Source organism: Botryllus schlosseri, chromosome 2, assembly GCF_051294905.1.
Source record: "Botryllus schlosseri isolate E-star chromosome 2, Bs_hap1, whole genome shotgun sequence".
In the NCBI taxonomy this organism is placed as follows: domain Eukaryota; kingdom Metazoa; phylum Chordata; class Ascidiacea; order Stolidobranchia; family Styelidae; genus Botryllus; species Botryllus schlosseri.
In genome coordinates this window covers 5,386,431-5,402,473 of record NC_137237.1, presented here as the reverse complement: position 1 = coordinate 5,402,473, position 16,043 = coordinate 5,386,431, and the positions used below count along the sequence as shown (strand labels likewise).

The window sequence follows — 16,043 nt, the reverse complement described above, 5'->3', positions numbered from 1 at the left end:
ATTTGATCAATTTATTATGTTTTCGAAACTTGGCGTCTTCTATTGAACGTTAATTGGCTCACGCCAATTTTAACTAATTTATTGGGTAGTGAGCAAAAAATGGTTGATATAATCATTGCCGTAACAGCACTTCGTAACCCCCCCCCCCACATGGTGTTAAATCGTACTTCTGGGGGCTTCGCCTCCAGACCCCCTGAGGCCCTCCGCTCTTTACCGCTACTAGTCATCTGCATTGGATGTCCGTTTAGTGAGTCAGCTTTTCTCGCCTAAACGCGTGAAGCGGAAGGAAAATTATATAGTTCATGACTGAATCGGTCACTAAGATCGGGAATTGCATATATCTTGCTATCAATTTCTTGTCCTCTCTGCTCACGTAATCAGATTTACCGGTAGAGCTGAATGTGGTGTCTTTGAAACTGTAGAGCCCGTGAATAGTAATTGAACATCTTTGGGCGGCGGACCCTTTGGTATGACTTCGTTACATGATGTTATTTAGTGACCTCCTGGCTGCTATATCAAAAAATATAGAATTGCCCAAACGTACTAAACTAAAAGATCACACGATTTCAGATTGATAATTCTTCACTGGCATATAATTTTTCCCTGCCGGATGGTATTTGTCTTGTGAGGTTCAGATTGCCAAGACAGGAACATTCGGCGCCAGTCATTTAGGCGCCTATGGACAATTAAACCTACGTATTCTGTATATATAACGAAGTTTTCGGTCAGCATAAAGGCAGTCCTTTTCGGCCAAGGTTTTCTAGCTGCCGATCGTTCTGGCACACTTCTTGGAGTCGAATGTTACATGGCCTAAAACTTTATATGTATTGGTGCGTCATGGCGCGGTAATGGCCAACGCTGATATGCCCATTTGTATAAATCTTGCGTATTTTTTCTTGGGGGAAGAGTACCCAATAATCAAGATATTTGACAACTTAAAATCGCGAAATTTTTTTGAAAAAGTTGCATCAATTTTCAAAAAATACTCTATAATTTATGCTAATTCACGAAATAATTTTGGGCCCCCTTCGAGCTCGCCACCCCCCCCCCTAATTGGGGGGTTTGGGGTGCGGCAGTTACGACCCTGGATATAATCATTGCACCAGAACTTATTTTCAGGAATGGCAAACATCATCTTCCAGCTATTTCTTCAGAGCAGTGATACCTAACCGGGGTTCAGCGGAGGTCTAGTCACACACCCGACTCGTACAATAACGGTCATACAGGTTCGCAGGAATTCATCATTATAATCATTTTGTTTTGCTTAGAAATCATGTTATAATGGTTGTTTTTCTGCAAATCGACGATAACGGATTTTGTTTTTTGGTAAAAAAGCAAGTAAATACTGAGACATATAACGTCCGGTTAAACACTGAAAACCTCTGCATTGGGACCGCGGTCCGTCGGTTAGGCAGCACTGGTGTTGTTGTTTCAACACTGTCGTTGATGCACAGGTTGTGTATCAGTATTCCATAGTAATGTAGTCTAATATCTATTATAATATCTATTGTTCGCCATGTTTTCAATTAGCAATGTAGTCTCATGTCTATAATGATGTCTAATGTTTGACATGTTTTTAAAGGCTAAGAAGCGCTGTTCTAGAGGTGGGGTTTATATACAATGTTCCCTCTAATTTTTGACCAGACTGCGCACACTCATGAACTCACTGCGCAGACCCTTAGGAAAACAGTGCGTAACGACTAAAAATAAGGTCATCACTTCGGATTTTTTGTGCGTAGCTTCGATTTTCTGTGCGCAGCTTAGAGGGAACATTGTTTATATATTGTCTTATTTTCTGATAACCACATCATATATCATAAAGACGGTTTCAGCCTACATCGGACTGATCGCAGAGTTCCGCCGGAGTTCGCGACCGCGCTGGCCAATTGCACCGCGAAGCTGCCCGGCGATTTCGTCTCCAATTGCGCGCCGATCTGAAAAGGTGTATCAGTATCGCAAATTGGCAACTAGAAGTGTTCACTTTCGACAGACCCTGGCGTTGTTGACGTCGTCCGAATATAGCAGGAAACCGAACAGAGCTCCTTTCTTCTCTGGCGGCTGAACGACCCGCGTGATTTCGATGTCCCCGACGGTGAACTTGAAGCTTTTCACGGCGGACACGATCTGATGACATCGACGTAATGTCAGTGTAATTATGCGATTGGCTTGCACGATTAGGCTGCAGGATAAGCGTCGGTAAATGTGGCCCTGGTTGAACCGATATGATTTACATAAACCCTGTCGACGTGTAATCCCGCGAGCGTTGATCCGTAATAGGAATGGACGCATCCTTAGGCAATTCTCATGATATATATATATTTCAGTTTGGCGAGGATACTTGACAATTTCGTCAAGTTTTTACAGCACTGGGACCATGGAGAGATACTTGCTGACAATAGGTAAGTTTTAAACTTGCTGTTGCACGCTAAAAGTTTTGCGGAAACGGATAGTTTCGAAACAGTGTCAGCGAACCGACTGACAAAGTTGCCGGGCGAGATATCGCCTCAATACCCACTCCACGGTGTCGGAGGTTTATCTAGCCTCGTGATCTGATCCGCGTAAGCGGTGTCTTGAAATACCTAGAAGTAGGCCGTGCTACCAGTCGGCAAATGCGGAATCATAATAAAGAATATCGTCCTGGTGTAAATAATCATTGCAGTGGTAAAACACAATGAATACCACAGACAGCAGCCTAATTCGTAAGCAGAATTAAACTTGTTGCAAGTTTTGTGGCGTCAATAAAAAGATATGTTGGTTGGTAACGAGCTAACCAACCACAATGGACACGACATGTAGAACAGAATGAATGAATGAATGTTAACTTGATACTTTATGAGCTATGGTGCTGGGTAGCCTACACAGCACACGGACAAACAAGCGCCAGATGTGTATAATCATTGAAACTTCTACAAGGCAAATCATTGTATAATAACTCACAGCAAAGAGATCTATAGACGAATTTACCACATTTTATGACGGACGTCTGGTCGTCTACTTCGTACATTGACATTTTCATAGTAACTGATCTATACGCGGTTTTCAAGACACCGGCCCAACTGATATATTCGTGGATTATTATGACGTCCCCACTGATGCAATATATACACCAGATGCATCAAAAAAAGCCATGGCCGTACCAGATTTTGAAAAATGTTGAATTTCCTTCAGCCGTTTACGTTTCCGTCGTGGTCATGATGCAATCCGGCCTGGGGTCGTTCGGCAGTCCAGCAAAGAACTGCACGGAAGTGGCATGCGAGGTCGCGGTAAAAGGCGCGAACACCACGTACTACTGGATTACGCTGATGTCGGAGACGAATGAGAAGTCACGTAAGTGTAGTCAGGCTTTGGAAAGTAGGGGTCGTACATTTCACAGCAACAATGGTTTAATTTGGATTCCAAAGCTAGTCTGCCTCAAGCCCCACCCGCCAAATCCCAACTATAATGGAGGAAGGGTCTACAACTTGCGAAACGTCAAGAGCAGTGTTTCTTAACTTTTTAGCGCTAATATCTCTTGAGCTGTCATGAAATGTTTCTCGTACCCCTGTCCAGGATCGAAACAGCACTTTGGCAAGCCCCTTCAAAGGCTGGTCTTGGGCCGCCATAGGGTTTTCAACACAACTTACATGGATTTCAGCGACTGGAGATATTAATATCGAAGATTTCACCGATGTATCTGATTTTAGGGTTCAAATGTAAACCGCCGTCGCCTGTGCACCGAAACATCACAGGTCTTGGCGTGTTCTGGGGCGGGAGTTACGGCCAGTGCCAAAATGTCGTAGTATGATAGTTCCGCCCCAGTATGTTGCACACCCCACAAAGCACTCTAACATCCTCAGGGCACCATTCTCTAGTAATTGAGAAAAAGTCAAGACCAGTGGCTCCCAACGCGGGCGATATCCTCCCCCCCCACCCCATACCCTAGTGGGCGAAAATAACAAATGGGGCATTTGGCGTTCGAAGGGGGCGATAGGGGGGGGGCAAAATGATAGAACGTCTTGTGACGTGAATTCTGTTGTAGCCTACTCCATTCTAATCCGAAATCGAATTCAATTTCCAAGTAATTGCAAATTCGACAATTCTAATTCAAATCGAACTTGGTAACAACTTCTTAGCTATAATTACAATTCTGATCTAATTTGGATAAGCTAAAGAAATTCTATTGGTCCTAGTTTTCCAGCTCCGGTCTGGGCTGCATTCCTGCGAGTACGCATAGGCGCATAGTCACAAACACACACGGCGTAACAATGCATTTCCCGACGCCGTTTCAGACTGGATGCACATTCACGACAACATGAAAGGCGAATTCGATCTGCAGCTCTGCCTGGCCGCTTACGAAAGATACGTCGTCAACGTGGACTTGATGGATAAGGAATACGCCACAGACCCGTGAGAGAGATAAAAGCGGAGTCAACCAGCAAAACGACAAACGAATCTTTCTTTTTTTCGCAGCGTGGGCCAATTTGGAATCACTTCTCTCGACAAGAACGAGACAGTGCTGGTGGAGGTTCAAGAGATATGCACGCCGAAAGAATGTCCGTCGGAAGGCGAAGACTGCGTACCGGTGACTTGTGATAAGCCAGTAGTGAAGGTAACCTTGTCGTGGTGTCGGGGCATATCAAGACGTATCAAGTTTTGCCCAGCATATGTCGCCAAGTAGACCTGAGACTAATGGATCGACGGCAGTAACATCTTGTCCGAGAATGACCGCAGTGAGGGTAGAAACATTCAATCTCGACACCACCCGGTTCCGAAATGTACCCATATGCCAGCAATAAATCGACCATAGTTATTTATATGCCTACCGTTGTACCCTTGTCTGCGCATTGTGAATTATAAACGGTCTAATGCAACAAATAGGTTGAGATAGTGTTATGCTCAACGTACCGCAATATCCTAACTGAAACAAGACTGCGTTGACATTGGTTCTCATATCAATAAGCGCATGATGAAAAATTGTGAAGTAGACAACATTGTCAGAATGAAACAACGCGGTTGTGTAACCAGCAGTGTACGCACAACTTCAGTGTTGCCAGCCAACAAATGCTGCTGTTGAACGTTCTTTCTCCATATTTTGACAAGCCACTTAGTAAGGACAGACACCTTCTACCCGATAATAGAGCAAAACACCTCTCATTGTTGTTGTTGCTGTTGTTGTAGTATACAACAACAAATTTTTATTATTTCTACCATAATGCGTGATGTAACTACCAGAATTCTTGATAGGTCCAGATTTCCTTAAGATAAAGTTTTTTCATGTAAAAATTTGTCAGTTTTCAAGTCAAAAAAGTGTTTTCAGGCCAAACTACTTCGTAAGGACAGGCAAGTTCGAACCAGATCTGAAGATAAGTAGTACAATTCCAACATTATATGCGAAAACACCTAATTTACATACATGAGGGCAAAATTTGGTCAAAATTAAGTTTTTTAAGATCAAAAAATGTCAAAATTTTCCGTTTTTATGTAAAAAATCGCCCTAATTACAATTGATACTCGATTCAGATTCGAGTACTCGGGTCATTGTGCAATATGTATCGCCCTACCTATAACACGTCATCGCCTAAAATTCCGTCTAAGCTATCTCGCGATCACGGTACACCCGCTTTCCATTGCAGGAGAACGTGACTTGCCACGAGAGCGGAAACTGGAAAATCGTGAACAACGAAGTCGAAATCACGTTTCTCGCCGAGGTCACGTATCCGAAAGCGTCGGCCTTACCTTAGGTTTGATGATCCCGGAAAGCCGCTTCGTCTCGCTGCTTTGGATGTTGCCCAGACTCGATCTGTCAAGAAACTATGAGTTGCACTGGCGGCGCGAATGTGGCTCTACTTTCGCAAATTTGTATCGCAATCAGAAATATATACATTACACATTCGACTGTACCATGCGTTCTGTGTCAATCACAGGATTCGTAGTCAGACTCGTACAAACTACCAATCAAGTTAGTTGGCCGTCAACCAACTATATTATTTGAGTAGTTCTAGTTCTAGTTCCCCATTTACAAAAACTGAATTGCAGAACTAGAAACCAGTGTTGTCGTTTGGGGTGAATCGCGGTACCGGTGTTCTGTTGCGTGATGTTTTTCCAGCCAATGCTAGCCCAGAGTCATCACTATTGATAGTGGCGTAGCCAAGGGGTGATTTTTAGGGGGTCGAATCCGCTCCCATTTCAAACTCGAAAACCAGTCCTTATGAAGAGTTGCTTCGGAATCCGATCTAGTTATTTGTGTTTTAGAGTGGCTGGACTTTTAAAGGTCATTAGTTCTAGTTCGAGTTCTAGTTGCGAGTTTTGAAAAATGCGTAGCTCTGGTTCTAGTTGCGCATTTCGAGAATACAGTAGTTTGTACAAGTATGTTCGTAGTAGTTGTAGATTCGAGCTGCGCGGGAGCGAAAAGTTACCCGTAATTGACAGGCTTTCCGTTGAGTTCGGTGTAGAGCACGTGCACCACCATCATTTCAGTGTTCTTGCCTGCAGCGAACTGTAATTCCAGGGCTTGCAGCGGCGATATCGGGTCGATCGACGGCTTGATAACCGGCCCGTAGCCTGTGGGATGAAGTGAATCGAACATAGAAAAAGTCGGCCGCTTATGGATCAGGGTTAGGTGCCTTAGTACAGCCCTTATCACTCACAGTATGAGAGTTAGAGTAGTAGTGTATAATAGAGGTATACAATTGTGCAATGTGCATTCAGTAGATTTGACATGAGAGACAAGCAGGCCCCCGAGGAAACTAACAACGGAACCATACTCTTAACGAAGAGATTGTGTATTCACGTCCAAAAGGTGATACGCGAGAATAACACCTACCTCAGAATTATACCACGGCATCAAGCAAACACAACATTCTAATTCAAATTATGCTTGACAGATTAGAAAAGCATAAATGGAGAACGACGAAGGAAGGGGGGTCAACAACACGCGGCTCGATATCTGATTTGAGATTTCCGAATGGCAAAGCATTTTGAAACGCTGAAATTGATTTCAGTTTCAAAATATCGTTGTTGTTGTTCAAAGTTTGATATTCTCCTGTGTCCAGCATCACTATTCATCACTAGCTGAAACGGCGTCAGCGATGGCAACAGCATTCCACTTAGGGATATAATCATATGAGCTTATATGAATGGGCAATTGGGAATTGGGCATACTGCCTTGACGTTCAAGTCCGTGACACTGCCAAGACCGAGATGCTTAGAAAACGGCTTGGCGCTTCCCCACAAGATCAGGCATTGCGAGGTGATAGTCATGCTGCTAGTAGTGTCTCGCCAACCCCAATATCGATTCCTTAGTCGCTGCAAAGCGTTGTCAGGTAGCGTGCGCAGCTCATAGTACAAAAGAAGAGTGATGATCAAGATACTTATTATATTCTATTTTGAACTTTGATCTGTGCACAATACCTGGAAACGCTTGTCAGCGACTAAGGAATCGATATTAGGGCTAGGGAGATGCGTTACTAGCTGAAAGACCATCTTCACGTAAAGCTTTGATCTAGTGTTGAATCCCAAAGCCAGTGGTTCTCAAACTTTTTTAGACATACCCCCCTTTATCATGCTGAAAATTCCGCGCCTCCCTTATCGTTATGTCGCGAAATGCAACCAGAAGGCTAGTAATCCCAACGGGTAGTTTGATGGCATGGAAGGTTATGACTTTTGATGAATTCTATAATATGATTTCCGAACTATACACAGAGCAATAAGTAGACGAATTTGAGATAAATCGCGCAAGGCGCGAAAAAAATATCAGTTGACCGCAGATCCGTGCCCTTATCAGACCCTTTCACATCCCCAGAAGAGGGGCGCCCCAAGTTGGAGAACCACAGCCGTACGCCATTTTCTAAGCGTCTCGGTCTTGGCAGTGTTTGGGCCATTGCACTTCAAGGCAATATGCCCGTCGATATCAGCTGATTCTCTCTCGATGGAATGATGTTGCCATCGCCAAAGCCGTTTTAGCTATTGGCGAATAGTGATGTTGGGCATAGAAGAATAGCTTATTTTGTAACACCAACAACGATATGTGGAAACTGTAGTCAATTTCAGCATTTCAAAATGGTTTTCTTAGCTTTCTTCCAAAATCTGAAATCAAGTCGCGGGCCGCATGTTCATTGTTCAGTAGGGCTGTTCAAAAATAACTTTTTTTCCCGGATTCCAGCCATTCACTGATTAAATTGTGAGGTTACCCTAAAAAACGCTGCACACCAACTTTGTTCTCTTGTAGCATATTCAGGAAAACCAGAATTACATTAGATTAGAGCAGGCCTGGGCAAAGTGCGGCCCGTGAAAGGTTGCTTGAAATTGAAAATATAAAACCTACTTTTTAATGTTGCTGCGTGGACTAAAACCATAGTATGTATTAGCTGAACCGAAAGTTCGTTTACTATCAAGCCTGTTCATTAACATACCGCGATTACGCAGCCTATGCGTACCTCACGTGCCTGATCCTGATTCAAAGTAAGTCAATTTAGCAAATTATGCCGTTACAATTAAAGTCACAACAAGTCACCAAACCTTCTTTGTTGCCATTGTCACATTACGAATTACACGGTCTGTGTTTCAAATTGTTACGTGATGTGTTTCCGAATCCTTAACAAGTCAATCACTGCCCGTGATTTCTATGACAACCCATAAAGGATGTCAAAAAAGAAAGCCGAAAGTTGAAATTCAAAGATCGTTCGGAGGACTAAATATTTGATTACTACCAGTCTTTTTAGTAGTTAGTGCCAAGCACGTCGCCGTGTTCAAGGAGTATTATTTAAGTCGGTTCTACGACTAAAACACGAAGACATAGGGCCGACACTCGATCAAGGGACGGCGAATTTCGGAATACCTGCAAGCTTTGGCTCAACAACAAGTCCATTTCGGCAAGCTGCACACTTCTTGGAAACCAGCTACCAAGACAACAAGCTTTACAGTATCCCCAGGACCGTAACTGCCGCACTCCAAACCACCAATTGGGGGGTGAGCTCGATGGGCGCCCAAAATTATTTCGTGAACGACCAAAAATTATAGAGTAGTTTTCGAAAATTTATGCAACTTCTTTCAAATTTTTCTCGCGCTGGGCGCGATTTCGGGATCAATGGTTATGGAATTGGGTATTTCGGCGTCAGCCATTACCGCGCCACGACGTACCAAGATATATGATTTTTAGGCCAACACGGGATTCCGAGAAGGCACTGCAATTGCAACCGCTGATCAAATTAACTAAGTAAAAGCTCGACAGCGAGAAAGCCTTGGCCCAAAAAGACTGTCCTCATGTTGACCGAAAACCACGATGTGCAATGGTCCGTAGGCAATATTTTCCAGTGACAAAATATCAATTGGGAATCGTGTGCGTCTTTTAGTTTAGTACGCTTTGGCAATTTCAATATAGTTTCCCATAGCAGACGGGAGGTCACGAAATAGCAACAAGTAACGAAGTAATTATACATACAGGCCCTCTCGAATATTTCCATGACAGCACCTTACTCTGCTCTAGCGGTAAAACTGAGTACGAGGGATGAAAGAGGTTTAAAAAATATAGCTATATGCAATTACCAATATTATTGACCGATTGAATCATGAAACATGGAAAAATTCCGCGCTTCGGGCATAAAACGTTGCAAATTAGTGTATATAAGAAATCTCGCTCAGTGTTAAAACATGCATCCCGCCAACATATTTTCTGCTTCTCATTTGGCCCGCGGAGAAAAATAATTGCCCACCCCTGGATAAGAGCATAGAAACATGTCACAAATTAGACTACCTTTATTTTACTCCAAATAGTCTAATTATGCAACTAGAATTATCTAGCTGTCAAGGAATGTGTCACATAGTCCCTATGAGCAGGAATGTAACGCTCAAAGCTGCATCGGTTTCGGTTACAATATAGTCACGCGATGAGTTACAGGCAGACATCGTCGGGACCTACTTTTTATCTTATACAAATCCGTCTGATACGGTAAGTTGGCCGGCGCCAGTCCGTTTTGAGCTTCTGCCGTCGTCACGTTGCCTTTGCCTATCGGTATCACTTCCACGATGCCGCCATTGGCCTGCGATATAACAGAAAAGCTGGGGTGTCGCCTTCGATTATTTGTGATTCTTAACTTTGAAAAACCTTGGGATCCCTCATTCTAATCTGCAATCCTCAGGCGAACGCTCAAGTTTCACTGAGTCACAAAACAATACAAATCTAACTGCACATCCAATACATTACGATAGATTGCGGGTGCACAAAATGATCTGTGCATCGACGGAGTGTTAAAAGAACAAAGCCGTTCAAATATGATTTTCGCAAACAACTACATCCAAAACATTACGAATATTTATCGCAGCAAATCAGTTTGACATTTGCTGCTCCCTTCCGGGTCAGGCAGAAGACTGCCATTCACCGTGCATTAAAGTGAGTAGCATTATTACACGTTGAGGATGCTGTGACACGCCCAATCGAGGTTTCAAGACATCCACGTAGGGAAAAGTATTGAAACGGTAATATTCGTTGATAAATATAACTTAGCAAATGGGAAGGGGCGTAAAAGTTCAGTGAAACTGCATCGCAATTATTACGCAATTCTGATTCGCGTGTTCGAATCGTACGTGCGCTAATGAATCTGATCGAAGAGTATAGTAGGTACTACTTTGGACATGAACACTATGAACAGTTGTAGAGAGGGGGGAGAGAGAGAGAATTATTGATTTGTCCAACCAAAGATGAATCATATTTCTCTAGGTAGACTGAACTCGTCCGATCACACCCTGCTCTCAACCCTACAGAAGTTATTACAAATTTTGCTGTGGTTGGTTGGCATAAATATCAAAATTTATCTTGGCGTAAAACAGACAATGAAAATTTCAGGTGTGGGATTAGTAGAGGTGACGGAACATTCATTTCAAGTAGGGCGCGTAAGGCATTAAGGCAATGCAGTTTGAACTAATGGCTATTGCACTAAACACGATTCCGCGTTAGTACAGCATTGCATCACACCTACCTCAATCGCGTCAACATAAAACGCAGCCAAGCAGATGGGCGAGTCCAACGTGAAAATCCCTTTCGCGCCCCCGTACAACACCTTGTCTCCCGGCGGGAAGCAGGGCGACTCGCACCGGCATAGCATCGAACTGCCGAGATTTCCACTCCCATCCGCTTCGCAGTCGCACACGTCAACTACGCAAACACATTCTCATAGACCACAGCGAAAAGTTGAAAATTGATTGAGATTTTACAGGTAGCCTAGCTTAAATGGCTGTGAGCGGTGGTTCCCAACCTTTTTGACCTTGCACTTTACCGTAATACTGTCAATGAGAAGTGGAAGTAGTCTGCAGACAAAACCACTTGAGTATATATTGCAAGTATAGTCAAATGCTACTTGAGTACCCCGCCATCGTTGACCGAGGGTGCTTTTATTTGTACACAATCTTTGACCGCGACGCGGAAGACCAACAGGTGGTAACCACATAATTTCTATATAGCTGAGTAAACAACTCAAAAAATGTAGAAGTATTCCGTCACTGGCCAGTGGCCACCCCTGCTGGCGGTAGAGTAAATTCTTACCAAGAGGCGGGCTCGTCGGCTGTACTTGCAAGCGAGACAAGTCGTCGCGAGCGGCCGCTTGTACGTTCCCGATGAAATCGGTTTGCACTGTCACGAAAAAGCGAATTACTCTTTGCCTTCCTCTAAAAAACCAAATCGAAATAACAATGAAAAAAGCATTACCCGCCAGCTTTTCCAATCGCACGCCCAGACCCGCGGCGGCGAGCCTGGCTTGAATCACTTCCGCCACCAAGCCCCACCGGTTGTTGGACGCCATGAAGACGGGAATGTTTGCCGCCGGAGTGCCGTACGTTTCGAAGCTGACGTTCACGAAGCGAACGTCGTTGAACTGTAGACGGGTTTGATCGAAAATGATCGGTGTAATTTGTACCAGTTGCGTACTGATAGGGCGTGGAAGAAATCCGAAATATTGTTGGGACAGTACTGCATAGCACGCGTCAATTTGATCGTAGTGAACGAAATGAAATTTGTATTTATGTCATTACAGTACTTGGCTACTTGCCCGACATTTGAGCATGCGACACTGTGAAAAACGGCACTTGAGCATACGACTTTATATGCTCCATCTAACCCAGGTCCCAACCTTTACCCTAACCCTAACTCTTACCTAGCCTAACGCTATAAAGCGAACTGGACACTAACCCTAACCCGTATGTTTAAGTGTCGCACGCTGAGATGGCGCATGCTATTGCGTCACGCGGTCGTGTGTCCACGCTCCCACTAGGTGATTAGCAAGTAGTCAGACTTGTTGACGACGATGCCTCTTGTTATCGTTTTATTGGAAACTATCGTGAGTGTGGCGTCCAAAAAATCATCGGTTCAATTGAAAGCAACACTTCTTTCGTAATCATAATCATAATTATAAGACAGCTATGAATTGATTCTTCTGTGTTTATCGCAGATCTTCTGTCATTTGTTGCTGTAAGTTAGTTAACGATTAAAAATACGTTTCTAGTACAGTTCCAGTTAGGTATAAGGTTCGCGACGCGCGCTCAAGGATTTTCTGCAAGCTGACTGATGATCAATACTCATATTCCGAGTTCCCGATGAAAGCGTGAAGCGACAGAAACAACAATATAGATATTAGGGATTGTGTGAACCTCTGAAAGGCTCAGGTTCGTGTGAACGCGAACCTTTTTGGAAGATTCTGTGTGAACGCGGACGTGAACCTCTTGACGTCACGTGACGTCATTATGCTAATTCCAACCTCTATTAATGTACAGGTACACGATAACTAGCGAAGACTCGTGACACATAATGCCGTCGCTTTTCCAACGATTTCGACGAGGTCTTGCAAGGGAATATAAGCTTGCGCCTTCCCGGTCTAGGCCAGACCGGACGATGTATTCGGCGGCTGAGTACTGCTACGTTGATATTGAGCTGAGTGTAAACGGGTTTCTAGGCCTACTAGCTACCGATATTACCCCATTAGCAAGTTACAAAGCAGTAGTCAACACCTCAATCGCACGGATTTGGTTTTTATGATAAAATAAACATATGAAGTGAAGATTGACACCATACGCCGGCTAGGTTTTTTTCCATCAGATACCGATCTCAACTTCATTGATCGGTTGAATAAGCATCATTCGCTGACTACCTACATGTAGTGTATTTCGCTCTTGATGTTGCGTGATTGCGGGTCAAGCTCACAGCAGAGAGTCGCTAAATACACACAAACGAAAAGCTAGATATTTCGAGCAAACTTTTGTAACAAAGCGAGTAAAATTTTTGAGATTGTCAAGGGGCATGCTCGGTTAGTGCTGATTTTTTTATGCTGCCTGCGCCATGCATCGAGTGGCCCGCAGTTGAAATGCAATAAATTCCAACCAAAGATGTTGTAATGATGTGAAAATTGCAATATATGAATAAAGGTTCACAGTGCAGAACCTACCAAGGTTCGTTTGTGAACATGAACCTCTAAGTTTCTGAAGTTCACACTCAGAACGCGAAAGTGAACCTCACGTTCACACTAATAGATATCCCTAGTGAAACGTCAGACGCCTGAAACGTGGCGAATGTAAATTGGAATACGTCTATACCAGGTTAGTGACGTGAGCGATATAATAGATTGCTTCGATTGCTACGATTGCTACAGGCGCAGTACGCGGTTTGCCACACACCTCCTCAGATTCGGTTCCTCCCCCCGCGACCTTAGTGACAACTGCGAAAGACTGCGGCTCGGTGGCGGCATGCTGCACTATACGCAAATCATCGACAAGCACCCCTTCTTTTTCAAAGCCGTCGAGAAGCTGAATAAATAGAAATGCAGCAAAGATCTCTATCCGCCACTGGTTCGCAGTAACTTACAGTCGCCGATAGCTTGGTGGCGAGCGTTTGCGAAGCGGCCGAACTCAAATCTTGATATTCGTCGGACCATTCCAAGAAGCTGCCAGAGTCTTTTTCCACGATCAGATGACCGGCGAATTGCTTCATAGGGAGATTATACGAGAGGACGGAATCTTCATGCAGGGCGACTGTAAAACACGACAGCCCGGTGAGTGTATAAGATGTCTTACGACACGAGACGTTCAATCGGTGCTCTGGTTGTCGAAACAAGATTAGTTGCCTGGAAGGTGTAGATCAGCGGTTTGGTTTTGGTCGCGGGCCACATGTCGGAAAATTGGTCAAAAAGGCAAAGTTACATTCAAGAAACGTCAGAAAATTAAATACAACGCCTTTACTTTCCAGCTAAAGACTGTACTAAATTCACCTTTCACCATGGTTCAATGCAATTCAATTTATTGTTAACAATTTCATCATTTCTATACACCCCAGTCCACAAGACTGCGATACAATGAAAGATAGTAAGGTGTCGAAACGGCGTGGAGTGGTCATTGAAATCAGACACCCACCCGGCTTAAAAGGCGATGTATACGGGAGGCATGCACACTGCATCAAACTGCCGTCACACAATATGTCCTATTTGTCGGTCGGACATGCTGGAACACGTCAGGAGTGCAGAATCCGACCCGACATTAGATAAACCAGAGGGGAGAGTTTCAGTCTCAATCCAGCCCTGCTCAAGATTAAATCCGGGAATGTAGCTCCGCAATTTTGACTTCAGTCAAGAAAATCAAGTTAACTAGGCTACTCCATATCTATAGCGTATCATTTTCGTGGATTGCGAGTTCACAGTATCCGGGATATGAAAAAAGCCGGTCCCTCGATACCCGAGAGCATGCCCACAGTCAGGAGCCGGAGCCGGAGAAGGATTTCATTGATTTTTTATCTAGCGGGATTGGATCCAGACTAAGACGTTGACGGTTGGATTTTAGCCGGATATTTCTGCTGAAATATGACAATTAGCATTGTTCTGGCAGGATTTTTTTCAGACTCTAAATTTTCAAATTGTCAGCCGGATCCGGATATATTCGGATCCCGAAATTTGGGAATCCGACCATCTCTTCCCGAGACCCATCGTATAGCATTAATTCAAACTGAGAATTTTGCACTTGCAAAGGAAAGTTGTTATTATGATCATCATCATTAAGCTTTATTCCATATTTCTTCGTCGTGAATAGGACAAAGTAACGTGTGCTATAAGCTGAATCTTTGTCTGCAATTCTTAGGAGTAGGCTACGTTAATCAGTAAGGGTCAGTGCTGAGTCCAACAGAGAGAATTCCGCAATCCGCATTCTGATTATTTCCCGGCACAATTGTAATTAGTTGCGTGAGACACAGAACGGCGATTGAGCAAACTTACCAAGCAGCAATGCCGCCAGGGCAGTGACAAACAGCATACCACTAACAACAATCAGCGCTAATTTCTGAGTCTTGGGATCTGATAGACTGAGAGGCATTTTCTTTTCCGAAGACTTTTCTTTTCCGCTCCCTGGTAAGAGAGATTATATTGAGCAATGAAGCTGGATCAACGCACTGCGACGGTTAGCAACATACATAATGCTACGCGTGGGCCACAGCTGCGCAGCGGTCAGCTTCCGGACCTATAATCCAAATACTTACTACTGTACTTTAGCCTTCCAAAATAGTCGGCCCGTTTGAATCGTCTTTAGCCGTAAATTGAGTGTTTTGTGATTCGGCGTATAATAGTGTACTTTGTCACAAGGTCGCCAGCCTATCGTGGTTAACATTTGTGAAATATCGTTGTGTGACAGTTTTTGTCCACATGCTTTACATTCTACAGCCCTGACTAAAATCAAAACTTGTACCAATAGCAAGACACATAATTTTGTTCCTATCTCGTCATCTTGAATAGGCCTTTTAAACAGATACCTGCATTTCTTTCTCTGCGCCTAGCAGAAACAGCTGGCATTGGTAGTCCGTAAAGTTTTGTTGTCGCAAACATCTTCTATGTTTATTTGGAATCGAAGAAATATACTGGTCAGTGCCGATTAAGCAAAAATGAGGTCGAATGTTACCGGTAGCCTACGACACCGGTAGATGCATAGACACTGGGAACCAGTACCGATACCTAGTACTTTCAAGAGAAAAGTAGTGATAAGCTACTGGAAAAACTCTACGGTACAAATTATAAGTTTCAACTGCAAAAAATAACATTGAATTATTA

The 16,043-nt window shown here is 43.8% G+C and overlaps 2 protein-coding genes across 2 annotated transcripts in view; one reads left to right on the top strand and one right to left on the bottom strand.

Moving 5' to 3' along the window:
- Nucleotides 1–16,043, bottom strand: part of LOC145433148 (uncharacterized) — a 16,560-nt gene extending 517 nt beyond the window's left edge. The window contains exons 1-12 of the mRNA XM_080310100.1: nucleotides 15,749–16,043; nucleotides 15,219–15,347; nucleotides 13,823–13,989; nucleotides 13,636–13,764; nucleotides 11,678–11,843; nucleotides 11,516–11,602; nucleotides 10,953–11,128; nucleotides 9,896–10,016; nucleotides 6,396–6,540; nucleotides 5,716–5,779; nucleotides 1,993–2,124; nucleotides 1,838–1,934 (exon numbers count right to left, since the gene is read on the bottom strand). Of these exons, the coding sequence (XP_080166226.1) occupies nucleotides 1,838–1,934; nucleotides 1,993–2,124; nucleotides 5,716–5,779; nucleotides 6,396–6,540; nucleotides 9,896–10,016; nucleotides 10,953–11,128; nucleotides 11,516–11,602; nucleotides 11,678–11,843; nucleotides 13,636–13,764; nucleotides 13,823–13,989; nucleotides 15,219–15,347; nucleotides 15,749–15,821 (1,486 nt within the window). The 5' untranslated portion in view covers nucleotides 15,822–16,043. The remainder of the gene's footprint in view (nucleotides 1–1,837; nucleotides 1,935–1,992; nucleotides 2,125–5,715; nucleotides 5,780–6,395; nucleotides 6,541–9,895; nucleotides 10,017–10,952; nucleotides 11,129–11,515; nucleotides 11,603–11,677; nucleotides 11,844–13,635; nucleotides 13,765–13,822; nucleotides 13,990–15,218; nucleotides 15,348–15,748) is intronic.
- Nucleotides 2,291–5,879, top strand: LOC145433149 (uncharacterized). The gene is made up of 5 exons (XM_080310101.1): nucleotides 2,291–2,399; nucleotides 3,169–3,327; nucleotides 4,269–4,386; nucleotides 4,450–4,588; nucleotides 5,613–5,879. Exons 1-5 carry the CDS (start codon nucleotides 2,375–2,377, stop codon nucleotides 5,718–5,720), a joined length of 549 nt encoding a protein of 182 aa, XP_080166227.1. The 5' UTR covers nucleotides 2,291–2,374; the 3' UTR covers nucleotides 5,721–5,879.

What these genes read in the sequence shown, in the direction of transcription:
- LOC145433149 (XM_080310101.1), top strand. Translation starts at nt 2,375, where the DNA reads ATGGAGAGATACTTGCTGACAATAG. An exon ending in GAGATACTTGCTGACAATAG is followed by an intron (nt 2,400 to 3,168) that starts GTAAGTTTTAAA and finishes AATTTCCTTCAG; the next exon opens with CCGTTTACGTTTCCGTCGTG. An exon ending in GTGATAAGCCAGTAGTGAAG is followed by an intron (nt 4,589 to 5,612) that starts GTAACCTTGTCG and finishes TTTCCATTGCAG; the next exon opens with GAGAACGTGACTTGCCACGA.